Here is a 13,798-nt window from a genome sequence, read left to right as displayed (position 1 = left end):
CAGCTACAGCCCCCTACAATCCCCCTCAGAGAGTACTGTGGCCATCAGTCCCATAGGAGCAGCATCAAGCCCTCCCACACATAGATAAGGTAGCTCCAAGCTCTCAGACCAAGCCAATGAGTAGTACCTGCTGTCAGACCCTGACTCACCCTAAAACTGTATGGAAGAATCCTATCCAGGAAGAATAAAGGTGTGAGAATTACTCTGTCGTCTGAGAGCTTCCATCATAAGAGCTGTAACACTGCTGCTTGGGAAAAGCGCTACCTGAAGCTCCCCAACACTCCTGGCTGGCTAGTCGACCTCTCATCGGCCCAGCCCATCACCTTGGGACCAGTGTCTTGACTAGCCTAGCTATGAGAGGGACAGAAGGAAGAGACTGGGTCCACAGAGTTGTCCTTTCTATGGTGCCAAGGACTGCCCGGCAAACACCTCAACTAGAGTCTCAGGGATGAACCCCACCTCTGAGGGCAGAGGGGAACGGCTGGGAGTTGCAGAAAGCCTGTGGCCATCAGAGCCTATCATCTTGGGGCCAGAGGTATCTGCCCGGCAGCTGGTCTTGAAGAAGATCCAGGAGTTGTCCACCTCGGTAAGGAGAGACGGTAATTCCCACCCTTTCCCTTACTGGTCATTACTGGTGCCCAAGGAGGCTTCTCGTTTCGGATTGGGAGGCCGTCAGACTTGGCTTTCCCAGGGCCTCTGCTGGGTGAGTTCTGCTGTCCTTGTATCCCTGACACTCAGGGTTTCACCCTGAACCAAGCCATCATCTGGGGTTGACATCACCTGTCTCCAGCTTTGCTGTACAGGTGGCTGCCTTCCTGCACCTCCGTTTCAAGACATCAAAAGACCAGGGTTCTAATCCTTTCTTTGCCAGACATGATTTCCATGCATTCCCTTAATCCCAGCACTCAGGAGGCAGAGGCAGGTGGATCTCTGTACATTCAAGGTCAGTCTGGTCTACATAGCAAGTTCCAGGACAGCTAGGGCTACATAGAGAGACACTGTTTCAAAACAAAACAAAACAAAACAAAACAACAAAGAGGAAGAAAGAAAAAAAATGAAAAAAAGAAAATCAAATCTTCTCTTTGTCATACTCTTGCTGTGTGCCCTCGAGCCTGTGTCCCCTGGCCCTAGGAAAGAAGAAACAAGTTAGATGTGGCAGAATCCCAGCATTGAGGAGATAGCGGCGGGAGCCTGGGCTACATAGTAAGAGTGCATCTAAACGAACGAATGAACGAACAAACAAAAACCAAAGTGAATTGTCAAGAGAGGAAAAGAAAGTCAGAGGAAGTGTAATGATTTCGTCATAAAGTGGAGAGGCCTCAAGGGACTAACCCATCCCCCATCTCCCTCTCCTGTCCTTGCCTAACAGGGCCACCAACATGCCTTCATGGTGGCTGACTTGGATGTGCTGGCCAGCCGCCATCGGACCTTCCTCCAGGCCCTGCCTCGAGTTCAGCCCTTCTATGCTGTCAAGTGCAACAGCAGTCCCAGGGTGTTGCTCGTCTTGGCTGCCCTGGGCACCGGCTTTGACTGTGCCAGCCAGGTGAGCCTGTGCCAGCTTACCAATCACCTCTCCACGGCTTGCCATTTTCTGGAGAAATCTTGCCAATGGTCAGGAGATCAGGAAGGGGGACTCTGGCCCCCAAGACGTTGCCTGGTGTGTTGAGGACTTGAGACTTTATTGTTGCTGCTGTTAGTTTTCACTTGTTCTAAGACTGAGTCTAATGTAGTCCAGGCTAAGTTAGAATTCACTATGTAGCGGAGGATGACCTTGAACGTCCCATCCTCCCAGACACAGTTTCTCAGGGCTGATTGGACCCAGGGCTTTGTGCATGCTACGCAAGCAAGCTACCATCCGAACTATAGCCGGTCCTCTCGCTCTTCAATGAATAAATGAATAGATTGCTACAGTCGGCCTTGTACTAGGCTATGTGACAAGACCAAACAGCCTGAACTAGCAGGCAGGTCCCTTCTTGGCATAGCCAATCGCCCCTCTAAGCCTCAGTTTCTCCCTCTTTAAAGTGGGACCAATACTTAATGAAAGCGAGGACATGACCACTCGTAGGTAGGGTTAAGGGGAAGGGTTTTACTGAGATATGGAGGGAGAGAACATCCAGGGCGCCTGGAAGAGTCCAGACTGAACATGGCCTGCAGAATAAGCCAGGCCATGAGAGGAGGGATGGTAAGGAGGGGTAAGAGAGGAAGAGAAGAGAAAGAGAAGAGGTCAAAGGACCAAGAAAGCACACAGGAGCCAGGAGAGTATGTAGCCAAATTTCTTAGGTATATGCTTCGGGGAGAGAAGCAAGGCCCAGCCCCTGGCTTGACAAGATTTAGGGAAGGAGGCAGAGGGAGAGGTGCCGGAGGAGCCTCAGGTACTGAGGGAGACTTGTCTGGGGTTTCTCTGGGACTTGATACTCTCCCAGTGAAGGATTTGGTTCCACAAGGGAACTAATTAGTGGTTCCCCACTAGTTCAGGCTAAGGTCCTGTCCCCAAAGAATCAGGAAAAGTGGGAGCAGCGGGCAGCCCCAACTCTGGCTTTTCTCCCATGCTAGGGGGAGCTGGAGCAGGTGCTGGGTTTGGGCGTGGACCCCTCACGAATCATCTTCGCCAACCCCTGCAAGGCTGTCTCCCACATCCAGTACGCAGCCCGCTGTGGAGTGCAGCTTCTGACCTTCGACAATGAGGAAGAGCTGATTAAACTGGCCCGGCACTACCCTGGGGCTAGGTGAGATGGCAGAGGTTCAACTGGAAAGAGTAGGTCGAGGGACCCTGACAGAGGGACCCGGGCCTCAGCAGCCAGGCAGAAGGTGGCCCCAAGAAAATCTCTGAGCAACAAGAATGTTGGATTGCAGGCACAAGGGTTTGGTCAGAAGGTCTAATGCCTTCTCTGGCACACATCAGTGTCAAGAAAACCTTGTCTCTGCATAGACACTGGACAGAGCCCAGCATGAGAATGTCTGACATCCATGATGTCGTAGAAAAAGTGCTTAACACTAGAGTCAGATCGAGGCTCACATTTCAGATTCATAAGCCATATGTTGTGTAACTTCTCTGATTCTTTTGTTTGGCTGGTTGGTTTTTGTTTTTATTTATTTACTTTTTCGAGACAGGGTTTCTCTGTGTAGCCCTGGCTTTCCTGGAACTCGCTCTGCAGACCAGGCTGGCCTCAAACTCATAGAGATCCACCTGCCTCTGCCTCCTAAGTACTAGGATTAAAGGTGTGCACCACCGCTGCCCAGCCTACAGTAGAAAGTTTTAATGATGTCATTCTATCCTGCTTGCACTTGCCTGGCAGAATTCTGTAAGCAGTATGTGTTTGCTCCTTGCTCTCTATGCTGAATAAGAACTAGGCAGGAATAGGTGGGAAGGTTGGAGGGTCTTGGGGTTGATGTATATCCCTGTTGTCCTCCCTCCTCCTCCAGGTTGGTCCTCCGAATACAGATCCAGGACAGTCAAAGCACCTTCCCTCTGCACACCAAGTTTGGAGCCCATCTGGAGGCATGTGGACACCTGCTCCAGGTTGCCAGAGAGCTGGGGTTGGCTGTGGTCGGGGCCTCGTAAGTGAGCACTGGCCTTCCCTGTCTCCATTTCTATCGCTGTCCCTAGCAGCCAAGAACTCTCAGGGACACCTCTGCTTTATGTGTTTTCTAAGCCTAGAGGATGTGAGGCCTTGGGGACAAAATTCAAATCAACATCAAAGAAACTTAACCCTCCAGATATGTAACATTTTCAAACAGTATTTAAAAAAATCAAAACAAATGCAAAATCTCCATGATGAGAAAGACTGGAATTTTAAATGAAGTCAGGATTGCTGTAGCTGACTTTCTTTTTTCCCTTGGGGTCTAATCACTGTTACAGATCCAGTCTCTGTCTGAAATTTTTACATTTCATTCCTCCTAAATACATGCATTCATTTTATTCCTTCTGAACCCTGGGGAAGGGGACACACAGCAGGAATGCCAGCACTCAGGGAGGCAGAGGCAGGAGAGTAGTGAAATCAAGGGTAGGCTAGACAACAGGAGACCCCGTCTCCAAAAGGGGCAGGACTGGGCACGCAGCTCAGTTGGTAGAGTGCTTGTCTGGTATGCACTGGATAAACCAGCCATGGTACACATCCCTTAGTCCAGCACTTCAGTACTCCAGAGGTGGCAGATGAAGGGTCAGAAGTTCAGGGTCATCTTTGGCTCTATTACATGTTGGAGGCTAGCTTGTGCTATATGAAGTACTATCTAAAAAAATTGCATTCATTAGTTCTCTGTTTTATGGCCCCTTACATTTTTTTAAATTAATAATGTTTGAATTAAACTTTTTACTTTTTTATACTTACTTTGTGTGTGTGTGTGTGTGTGTGTGTGTGTGTGTGTGTGCCTGTTTGTGTGCACATGCCATGGACAACTTTTAGGAATTAGTTTTCGTCTCTCATCATATGGGGTTTGGGAACTGAACTCAGGTAGTCAGGGTTAGCAATGAGCTCCTTTACACTGAGCCATCTGGCCAGTCAAGTTTTGCATCTCATGAGAAAGCCTCATGCTTCTCATCCCATCTAACTGATTATACTCAGCTGATCTTCAGAGTGGGTTGTGGGGTTCTAATGACATCAGTTCTAGGTAAGAGAACAGGAGCCCCTTCAACAGAGGCATTGGGAGTGAGCGGCCAGGAGAAAATGTCACTCTGTCCTGATAGGGTGACTATGGGATGTGTGTCTCCCTGAGGACACATGCCACATACCTCTGTGGGTGCCAATCTTGGCACTGGCAGGCCCAAGTCTTGAAGCCCCTGGGTGGGTATTCCCTGGTACATCTCTCCTCGAACTGACTTCAGTCTCCACCTGTGTGTCTTCCACATCAATGGCCACGCTCAGCTTCCATGTGGGTTCCGACTGCCATACACCCCAGAGCTACAGGCAGGCCATCGCTGACTGCCATTGTGTGTTTGAGATGGGCTGCAAGGCTGGCCACCAAATGAGCATCCTGGATCTTGGAGGGGGCTTCCCAGGAATTGAGGGCTCCGAAGCCAAATTTGAGGAGGTGAGAGGGATGGCCTCAGGGCATGAGTAGCAGTCTAAGTGCAGCCGCTTGGAGTGGGGTCACGTGTGTGTGCACGCCCGTGTGTTTGTGTGTGTTTGTATGTAGTAACCTTGTGTAACTGGGAGTCTGTGGGCACTGGGGTTTCTCTTCTGACTACATGCATGGCTGTGAGTGTGTCTGAGTGTGTGTGCCTGCTTCTTATTGCGCTTCTTTTGGTTGCCTCACAGCTCTGATACAAAATCAGGTGTTACATCTAAAAATGGCTGCTGCTTCTTCTTCTTCTTCTTCTTCTTCTTCTTCTTCTTCTTCTTCTTCTTCTTCTTCTTCTTCTTCTTCTTCTTCTTCCTCCTCCTCCTCCTCCTCCTCCTCCTCTTCTTTCTCTTCTTCCTCCTCTTTCTCTTCTTCCTCCTCCTTTCTCTTCTTCCTTCTCCTTTCTTTGCTTCCTCCTCTCCCTTCTCCTCTTCCATTTCCTCTTTCTCCTCCTCCTCTTCTTCTTCCTCTAGCTCCTCCTTTTCTTCTTCCTCATCCTTCCCCTCACTCTTTTTTTCTTCTTCCTCCTCCTCCCCTCATGTCTCCCTCCCATCCCCATCCCACTTTTTCCCACCCCGCTTCTTTTTCATCTCCAGCCTGGCATGAGGTGAGTAAGTGTTACACCACTGAGCGATCTCTCCAGCACCTCTGTGCCCTCCTTTAGACACATTAGCCGATGGCCCTGGCTATGCCTGGTAAGAACTCATGACCTCTTAGCTTCAGCAAACATTCTATCTCTGCTGACCATGTGACAATTATTCACAATGTCACACTCCTATGGGTGCCAGAGCCTATGCACTGGCAGTGTCCTTTGGCCTCTCCCAGTCTCACTTCTACCTATTCCTTCTTTCTACATGGCTATGGTAGGGTCGCAGGGAAGGGAGGATAGTCATGCCCGTTGCTTAGATTCAGGATACAGTAGAAATGGGATCTGTCACCACAGATGGCGAGAGTGATCAATGCTGCCCTGGCCCAGTTCTTCCCAGAGGGGACCGGTGTCAAGGTCATTGCGGAGCCTGGCCGCTTCTATGCAGCATCTGTATGCACAGCTGCTGTGAACATCATAGCCAAGAAGTCCTCCCTGGAGCCAGGTGTGTAGGCACTGTCTGTGTGTCCCCAGGACACAGAAAGAGGTTGGACAGTGAGTTTGGGGCATACCCTAGGCGCCTACTTATAGGCAGTGAGATCAGAGCTGGGCACGGGATCAGCCCTGTCTGTGCATGGTTTACTGTTGTCCAGAAGGGGAGGTGAAGGGCAGAGACCAAGGTAAGTCCACCCTGCCCTGAGAGGGCAGTTGTAAGGTACAGCCTAAGAGGCCCTAGACATTCAATGTCTAAACCTGGTCAATCAGGAGCAGATTCCAGAGTATACGGGTTCCCACAAAGAATAGCACAGGACTGACTGCTGTGACTAGATGCATCCCCGAGGCTGACATCCTCTGGTGACAATAGCTGTTGACACTCATCACTGTGTCTCCTAGGAGAGTTCTTTGGCTGTTTTGTCTCTGAGTGTGGGAGGAAGGTAGAGAGGCCATGTTCCCAGAGAATGACCCAGAAATATTTTCATGGCGAAATCAAGAATATTCTCAGGAATACATCCACTGGGTTAGTACCCTTTGATCTTCTAGGTGGAGTGACATACATCTGTGTAAATATCTGTCAGTCACTCCGATCCCCTCCCCTACTCTTTTGATGATGTGTCTTCTTGGAGGATGCTGGCTGTAGCACGCTGGTCTTCAGTCATTCCCTCCCAGATAGTTACAAGGACTTCGGAGATTGTTTTCGTCCACAAAAGCAAGAGCTGTCAACATGCAGAAATCAACGGCAGCTGAAATACGTATTTTACCTCAGGCCCGCTCACCCATCTTGTGAGACAGCTTGGGGTAACCCACAATGAACACGTGTTGACATGGAGACTCAGAGAGGGCAGTGGCTCATCCAAGGCAACATGGCTCATTAGCAATGCAGCTGGCCCAGGTCCTTCTGACTCCAGTGTAGGTGCCCTTCACCCCTGGCATCATGATTAACTCAACCCGGAATCAATCCAGGTACCACCGGGGCCGGGGGTGAAAGAGTGAGGGAGGGGAAAGGCAGCGATCAGAGTCTGTCCTCAGAGTCAGCATCCAAGGGGCAGCCGACTGTTCTAGATGTTAAGAGAATCCGACTGACTGACATCCTGAGTGCAGGTTTGGGAGCAATGTGAAGGCAAACTAAGATGGCTTTGAAGAGCGGGCTGGTGGAGGTTGTGGCTGGAGGATTTGTAAAAAGAGCATGAGGCATGGAGGGAGAAAGCTGTCACATGCTTATCTAAGTCACATCAATAGAGGCAGAGTGTTCAGAGAAAGGGGGCCGTCTGCAGCTGGTGGCGCTGTCATGGTTGCACGCTGTTTCTCAGCACACCCAGGGTTTGTCCTAAGGATTTGTTCTAATTAGCTATGGCAAGACATACTCACATGGAGGTGTGCCTCGGATAAAATGTGACAGTTTCCTAGAGACAGGAATCCCTGTGTGCATCATCCACACGAAGTAGGTGGAGAAAGAAAAGACCGCCAGCGTCTTCACTGGCATGTTTTCTTGTGGAAATAGGACTCATAGACCCAGACTGACCTGGGTCTTGCCGTGTGAGGGGGTCTCTGCAGATGTAAGCAGGCAGCGAAGGGAGAGGTGAGAATGAAAACTCAGTCCAGATTGACGTCAGCCTGGATCCAACTTCAGGGAGTCTGCTCCTAGGTGGTTTATTGACATATTTAAACATAATCGCATTTAGAGAAAGGTTTCCAGGCAACAATCACTCCAACTCCAGGTACCGATAAAGCTGACGGTGTGACCACGTAGAAACTCCTTTACAAAGTGTGTGTGACCCTGAGGGTGGCTTCTACAGCTGTAAGACCTAGGATCTGGAGGAGTCTCTGTCTGAGATAGCATAGAGGTCAGCAGGCCATAAAGTGAGTATGTATGACATCTCCCCTAAAGGTGGGTTCTATTGACTGAGAGCTAAAGATAAAGTGCTAGGGAGAGAGATTCTGGGAGATTTGGCTGAGGTCTGCCCCTACAGATAGCAAGAGGTCACTAGGTCAGGAACAATATCCACTGGCAGCTTTTTGGATGGAAGACAGGTATTTTATTTCCACCATTGAGGAGACACACCTCAATGAGTGGTTAACATTCCTGGTTTCCCTAGTGGTCTGTGGGAACAAGGACCATTTTGCCCACAACAGCCCTTAAACTTCTGACCCCCCTGCCTCTTCTTCCCTAGTTCTGAACGTGCATCACCATGACTGGATTTATGTGGTGCTGGAAGCAAACCTGGGGCTTTGTGTATTCTAGACAAATTCTCTACCAACTGAGCTATATCCTACTGTATTATTATTATTATTATTATTATTATTATTATTATTATTATTATTTAGATGGGTTCTCACTTTGTAGTCCAGCCTGGCATGGAACTTGTGGCACCCCTCCTATCCCAGCTTCCTGAGTGCTGGAATTGCAGTCATGAGATACCACATTCCACTTCCATTATGATTTACAAGGGAAGGAATGACCAGGCTGGGCATGCAAGACAGGCTTAGTTCTGGCTAGTTTGTGTAATTTCAACAGGCTCAAAAATGTAAGGATGGAGCCGGGTGGTGGTGGCACACGCCTTTAATCCCAGCACTTGGGAGGCAGAGGCAGGCGGATTTCTGAGTTCGAGGCCAGCCTGGTCTACAGAGTGAGTTCCAGGCCTTTATCTTTAGTCCCCACCTGTAATGCCAGCACTCAGGATGTGGAGACAAATCATGAGTTCAAAACAAGCTTGTGTTACACAGGCCAGTGTGGGCTATGAGACTCTGTCTCAAACAAAGAACCAGGAACATAAAATAAAACAGGATGTGGCACGTGCCCGCAATCCCAGGACTCAGGAGGCTGAGGCAAGGAGATCACAAACTTCAGTGCCATCCTGGGCTACGTGATAAGAGTCTCTCTCAAAAGTCAACATCTGCAGATATAGTTCAGTGGTGGAATACTTACTTGCCTAGCAAAAGCAAGGTCCTGCCTTCAATCTCTACCAACACCATGTGAATTAGAGGGGGAGGAAGGAAAGAAGGAAATGCAGTTAACATGGTAATTCTTTTTTTTTTTTTTCCAAGAAAGGTTTTTTCTGTGTAGCCCTGGCTGTCCTGGAACTCACTCTGTAGACCAACTGGTCTCGAACTCAGAAATCTGCCTGCCTCTGTCTCCCAAGTGCTGGGATTAAAGGCGTGCGCCACCACCGCCTGGCCATGGTAATTCCTGAAAGAAAATGGACACACTAGCATGTCCTGAAGTGTTCCTGTCCTGCTATACACAATAGGTGCTTACTCCTGTCCTGCCTCACACAGTAGGTGCTCAGGAACCTAGTCCAAGGATTTAAACCTGTGTCCAGGGATAATCCTAGCCTATTGCTTACTCCCGTGGACTTCTGGCAAGGCTCAGTTTCTCCAGCTGTAGTGCAGGGCTCATGGTACCCAATAAATGCGCTCCTCGGGGAGCTTAAAACAGATCATCTCATACTGGTTATTGCTGCTCAGTGTTCCTATATGGGGAGCAGAGAGGACTGGGGACTGGTACAGGCCCACGTTATGGCAGGAGAGGGGTTGGGGATGACTATTAGGACAAAGCAGGGGCTCTGCAGTACTGAGCAGCAGGCCCGGCCCTCTCCCAAGGGAGAAGGGACTCATTAGGGATACCTGGCCAAGCACAGCTCATCTGTTCACTCCCTGTTCCCAGGAGGCCACAGGAAGCTGGCATACTATCTTAATGAGGGCTATTATGGTGTCTTCCGAGTTTTCCTCAGGGACCCTGTCCCCAGGACACCCATCGTGGTAAAGGTAAGGGGGCCTTCTGTGTCTTGTGACCAGCCTCTGTCTCTCGGGTCACCCACGCTCTGAAGGTTGTCATGCTAGGCATGGGTGCAAGGCTCTGCATGCACACCTATGTCTGTGCTTCCTGGGGCACACACGTCTGTGGAGGTTGCTTGGGTCTGATCAGCTCTGGGTGCTTCTATGTGCATCTGTGTATGTGCTGCACTGTACATACTAGAACTCTGGAATGTTGGAGATGCAGGGGACTAGGGGAGTAGCAGGTTCCCAAGGCCTCCCCCAGTCATCAGAGCCACCTGCGAAGCTGTCAAAGTCTCCACTGCCCAGCCATGCCCTCATACACAGAAATAGATGTAAATCTTCAGGTTGAACCCAGCATTGGTTCATCATTGAAACTCCCTAGTTGACTCCAATGTGCAGTGACCTCTGAGACCTGGTCTTCTGGTCCCTAGCATGCATGTGTGATGCGCTTGTGGGTTGCAAGCTCTAGGACAGCAGGGCCTTTGTGTATGTCCTAAACAGTGGCACAGGATAGCCACTCTGTCACTGTTCCCAGTAGTTGAATAGTATTGTCCTTGCTGAAGTATGGCCCCATGTCCCCCAGGGCCATGTATAACAAACATCCTAGCCATGTGGAGAGACCCTTCCTTCTCTGATCCCACCTCCTTCTCCTTGCAGGAGTTCCCCTCAGAACCCTGCCTCTTCCTTCTCTGACCCCCACCCCCACCCCCACCCCCTTTTCCTTGCAGGAGTTCTCAGAGCCCAGTCTCTTCCTTCTCTGACCCCACCTCCTTCTCCTTGCAGGAGTTCCCCTCCCAGCCCTGCCTCTTCCTTCTCTGACCCCACCCCCTTCTCCTTACAGGAGTTCTCCTCAGAGCCCAGTCTCTTCCTTCTCTGACCCCAACCCCTTCTCCTTGCAGGAGTTCCCCTCAGAGCCCTGCCTCTTCCCCTGCACTCTTTACGGCCCCACCTGCGATGCCTTTGACCGGCTCTTTTCGACAGAGGTTCAGTTACCAGAGCTGGATGTGGATGACTGGCTGATTTTCCCTGACATGGGTGCCTACAGTAGCACCATGAGTTCCACCTTCAATGGCTTCCCGATCACAGCGGTCTATGATGCCATGAGCCCCCAACTCAGGTGTCCAGGGGAAGGGTATGGAGGGCAGCCATGCGGGGCTTTCTCCAGACTCTGGGCCTGGCAATGTGAGCTGATAGCTGAGCTTGAGAGGCCCTAGCCTAGGGAACGTGCTCTTCACGTGACCCTAGCAGGGCCTAGTGGGTTTCACCTCGCTTTGCCACAGGTCTCTATGGCTGACTGGGTCTTACCTCTCCTCAGGTATGTCAGAGGTTCCAGGGCAGCTGTACCAGCTGAGGAGTGGATGCCTCGGTGGGGGTAGAATCAAGCAGCCTGTGGACCCATCTAGCCCTTGGTGCCATAGCCCAAACCTAACAGTCTCTGGTGTTTTGTAAAACTGTCCCTCACTCCCTGCACACACCCTCAGTTCTCAAGATTGTTCCTCAGATGAGCCCCCACCCTGGGGAACCCTGCTCTGCCCAGGTCAGGATTCACCACCAGGGGGAGGGGGAGCCCTATGAACGAACCCCTTGAACTGTAGCAATTTTTCCACAGGAGCCTACTGGAGACAGTACCTTAGGCCAGGACACGGCCAGAATGGAGAGGAGTCAGACACCCAGTATGATATGCCCCCTGGGGAAAGCTTACTGTGAGAGGCCTATGGGGTTGGTCCTTGGGAGGGAACGGAGGCCTGGCCTCTTATGCACTGATGAGACCCTTTTATACATTGGAAACAGTTGTCTTTTTAAAGTTTGAAGTACTAGATGACTGTCCTGGGTGGCTTGACATCCCTTCTGGCTCAATCTCCTAGACATTTGGATCCCCATGGAGAATGGGGGCGACAAGGAAGTTCACATTTGTGCTGACACATGAGCTAGGCACTTCAATCTCAAAAAAGACTGTGTCCCTCCAGGGAAGGACACTAACAAGTGAGGCGGGGAGTGACCCCGGGGCAAAGCCACTACCTCCTGTGTGCGTTCTAAACTTCGCCTGATGAAGCTTTCTGGGATCCACAGTCTCTTCCAAGGTCTTCAAGACCTGCCCAGTTGTGTTACAACCCAGCTCTACCTTCTGAGGGAATCTTTCAGCATCCTTGACAGAAGAAAATCCCCCACCACGAGACATCCAGTGGGAGGTGTGGCTGCAGGACAGTGTGCTGCTCATTTGGCCTCTCCACAGCTTGCAACTTAGGAATGGAAATGTTATCTGTCTATCAAAGGAGTTTCAAGTACAGATATCATTGGGCTTTGGTGAAAATAAAAAACTGTACTTAGATACAAGAACTGGTGTGTTCTGCTTGTTCGATGGGTGTAGTTATCTAGGACTATGAATATTTACCTATATTAATCCATCTGATCCAACCATCATCCACCATCCATCCATCATCCCTCCACCATTTATCCATCTACCATCCATCCATCATCCCTCCATCCCTCCACCATTTATCCATCCATTACCCATCCATCCATCATTCCTCCATCTATCTACCATCTCTCCATCCATTATCCATCCATCCATCCATCCATCCACCATGTATCCATCCATCATCCATCCCACCATCATCTACCCATCCATCACTCATCTATCATTTATTCTTCTCTCATCCACCCATCCATCTCCCACTATCCATCCATTCATCATCAACCATCCATCCACTTACGATTCATCCACCTGTTCATCCATTCATCCACCTAGCAATCCACTACCTATCCATCCATCCTCCATTTGTTACCTAAAATCCATCTATCTACCCATCCATCAGAGATCAGTCATCCATCTACCCACCCATCATGTATCCATCCATCTATCCATCTGTCCATCACCCATCCACTCATCCATCCACCCATCCATCCATCCATCCCTTGGTGCTGTTCTAGACCTGAAAGACCCATGTTCAATATGAGAGGAAAACCTTTGCAAGGAAAGGCAGAGCATAAACAAACTCACAAAAGGATGTGGGAGCATAAGTCCTGCAAAGAAAATGAAAGAGGAAGAGGAGAAAGTGAGCAGCAGTAGGCGGCACGGGGCAGTGACCACTCAGAGCCTAGAGGAAGTGTTTAGTGCACCCAAGAGGACCTACATGGTAAACGGCGAGTCCAAAGGTCAGGATGATGGGCTTCAAGGAAAGGCCAGAAGACCCATGTTAGTGAGCCAAGTGGGGAGGGGAAGTTAAGATGAGGCAGGGTCAGGGTCCAAGCTGGCCCATCAAGAATCTTGCTAAGTTGTGGGTCAAAAATGGGGTCCCGCTCGGGGCTAGGGTCACTGGGCAAGGCGGGACTCGGGAAGTTTTGGCTGCACACACCCCCACGGCACCGCAGGTTCTGACAGTCTGAGGTCCTGCGGAGTCAGGCTCAGACTCTCGGGCACCACAGATACCGCTGGGTGCCCTGGAAGAGCCAGTTCTGGGGTCCCTGGGCCACACAGAGGCCAGGGACGTCAGGTTCTCAGTCTTGGACACCACAGGTGCCGCTGGATGTGGAGGAAGAGCTGAGAATGGAGCACAGGCCATCGGGCAGACTCTGGCCTGAGAAGGGAAAGGGGCAGGAGGAGGGAGCTCCGACAGGTTCCCGAGGGGAGGAGAGTCCTTGGCTTGATTGGTTGGAGGCTTGGGTCGGTGGAAGCTTTGGCTGGGAGTGCAGGGAGGCCTTCTTGCAGGAGCTTAGATGCGAGGCTTATTGTAGAAAGGCAGAGAGAGGGAGAAGAGAAGTAGAGGCCGACCAAGGCCACATGGAGAGACGGGATAAGGGGATGAGGAGAGAGGGGGAGAGTAAGAGCAAGAGGGTAAGAGAGTAAGAGAGAGGAGGGGCAAGCAGCTTCTTTTATAG

At 50.5% G+C, this 13,798-nt stretch overlaps 1 protein-coding gene across 1 annotated transcript; it reads left to right on the top strand.

Annotated features, from left to right (window-relative positions):
- The first annotated feature begins 421 nt into the window (after positions 1–421).
- On the top strand, positions 422–12,059 carry LOC116095580 (antizyme inhibitor 2-like). Its single transcript, XM_031376910.1, has 10 exons — positions 422–586; positions 1,370–1,543; positions 2,554–2,726; positions 3,424–3,558; positions 4,863–5,028; positions 6,002–6,149; positions 9,807–9,907; positions 10,819–11,036; positions 11,529–11,592; positions 11,990–12,059. Exons 1-9 carry the CDS (start codon positions 449–451, stop codon positions 11,551–11,553), a joined length of 1,278 nt encoding a protein of 425 aa, XP_031232770.1. The 5' UTR covers positions 422–448; the 3' UTR covers positions 11,554–11,592; positions 11,990–12,059.
- The last annotated feature ends 1,739 nt before the right edge of the window (positions 12,060–13,798 follow it).

This window comes from Mastomys coucha, unplaced genomic scaffold (genome assembly GCF_008632895.1).
Source record: "Mastomys coucha isolate ucsf_1 unplaced genomic scaffold, UCSF_Mcou_1 pScaffold18, whole genome shotgun sequence".
Lineage (NCBI taxonomy): Eukaryota > Metazoa > Chordata > Mammalia > Rodentia > Muridae > Mastomys > Mastomys coucha.
This window is presented reverse-complemented; position numbering and strand designations above follow the sequence as displayed.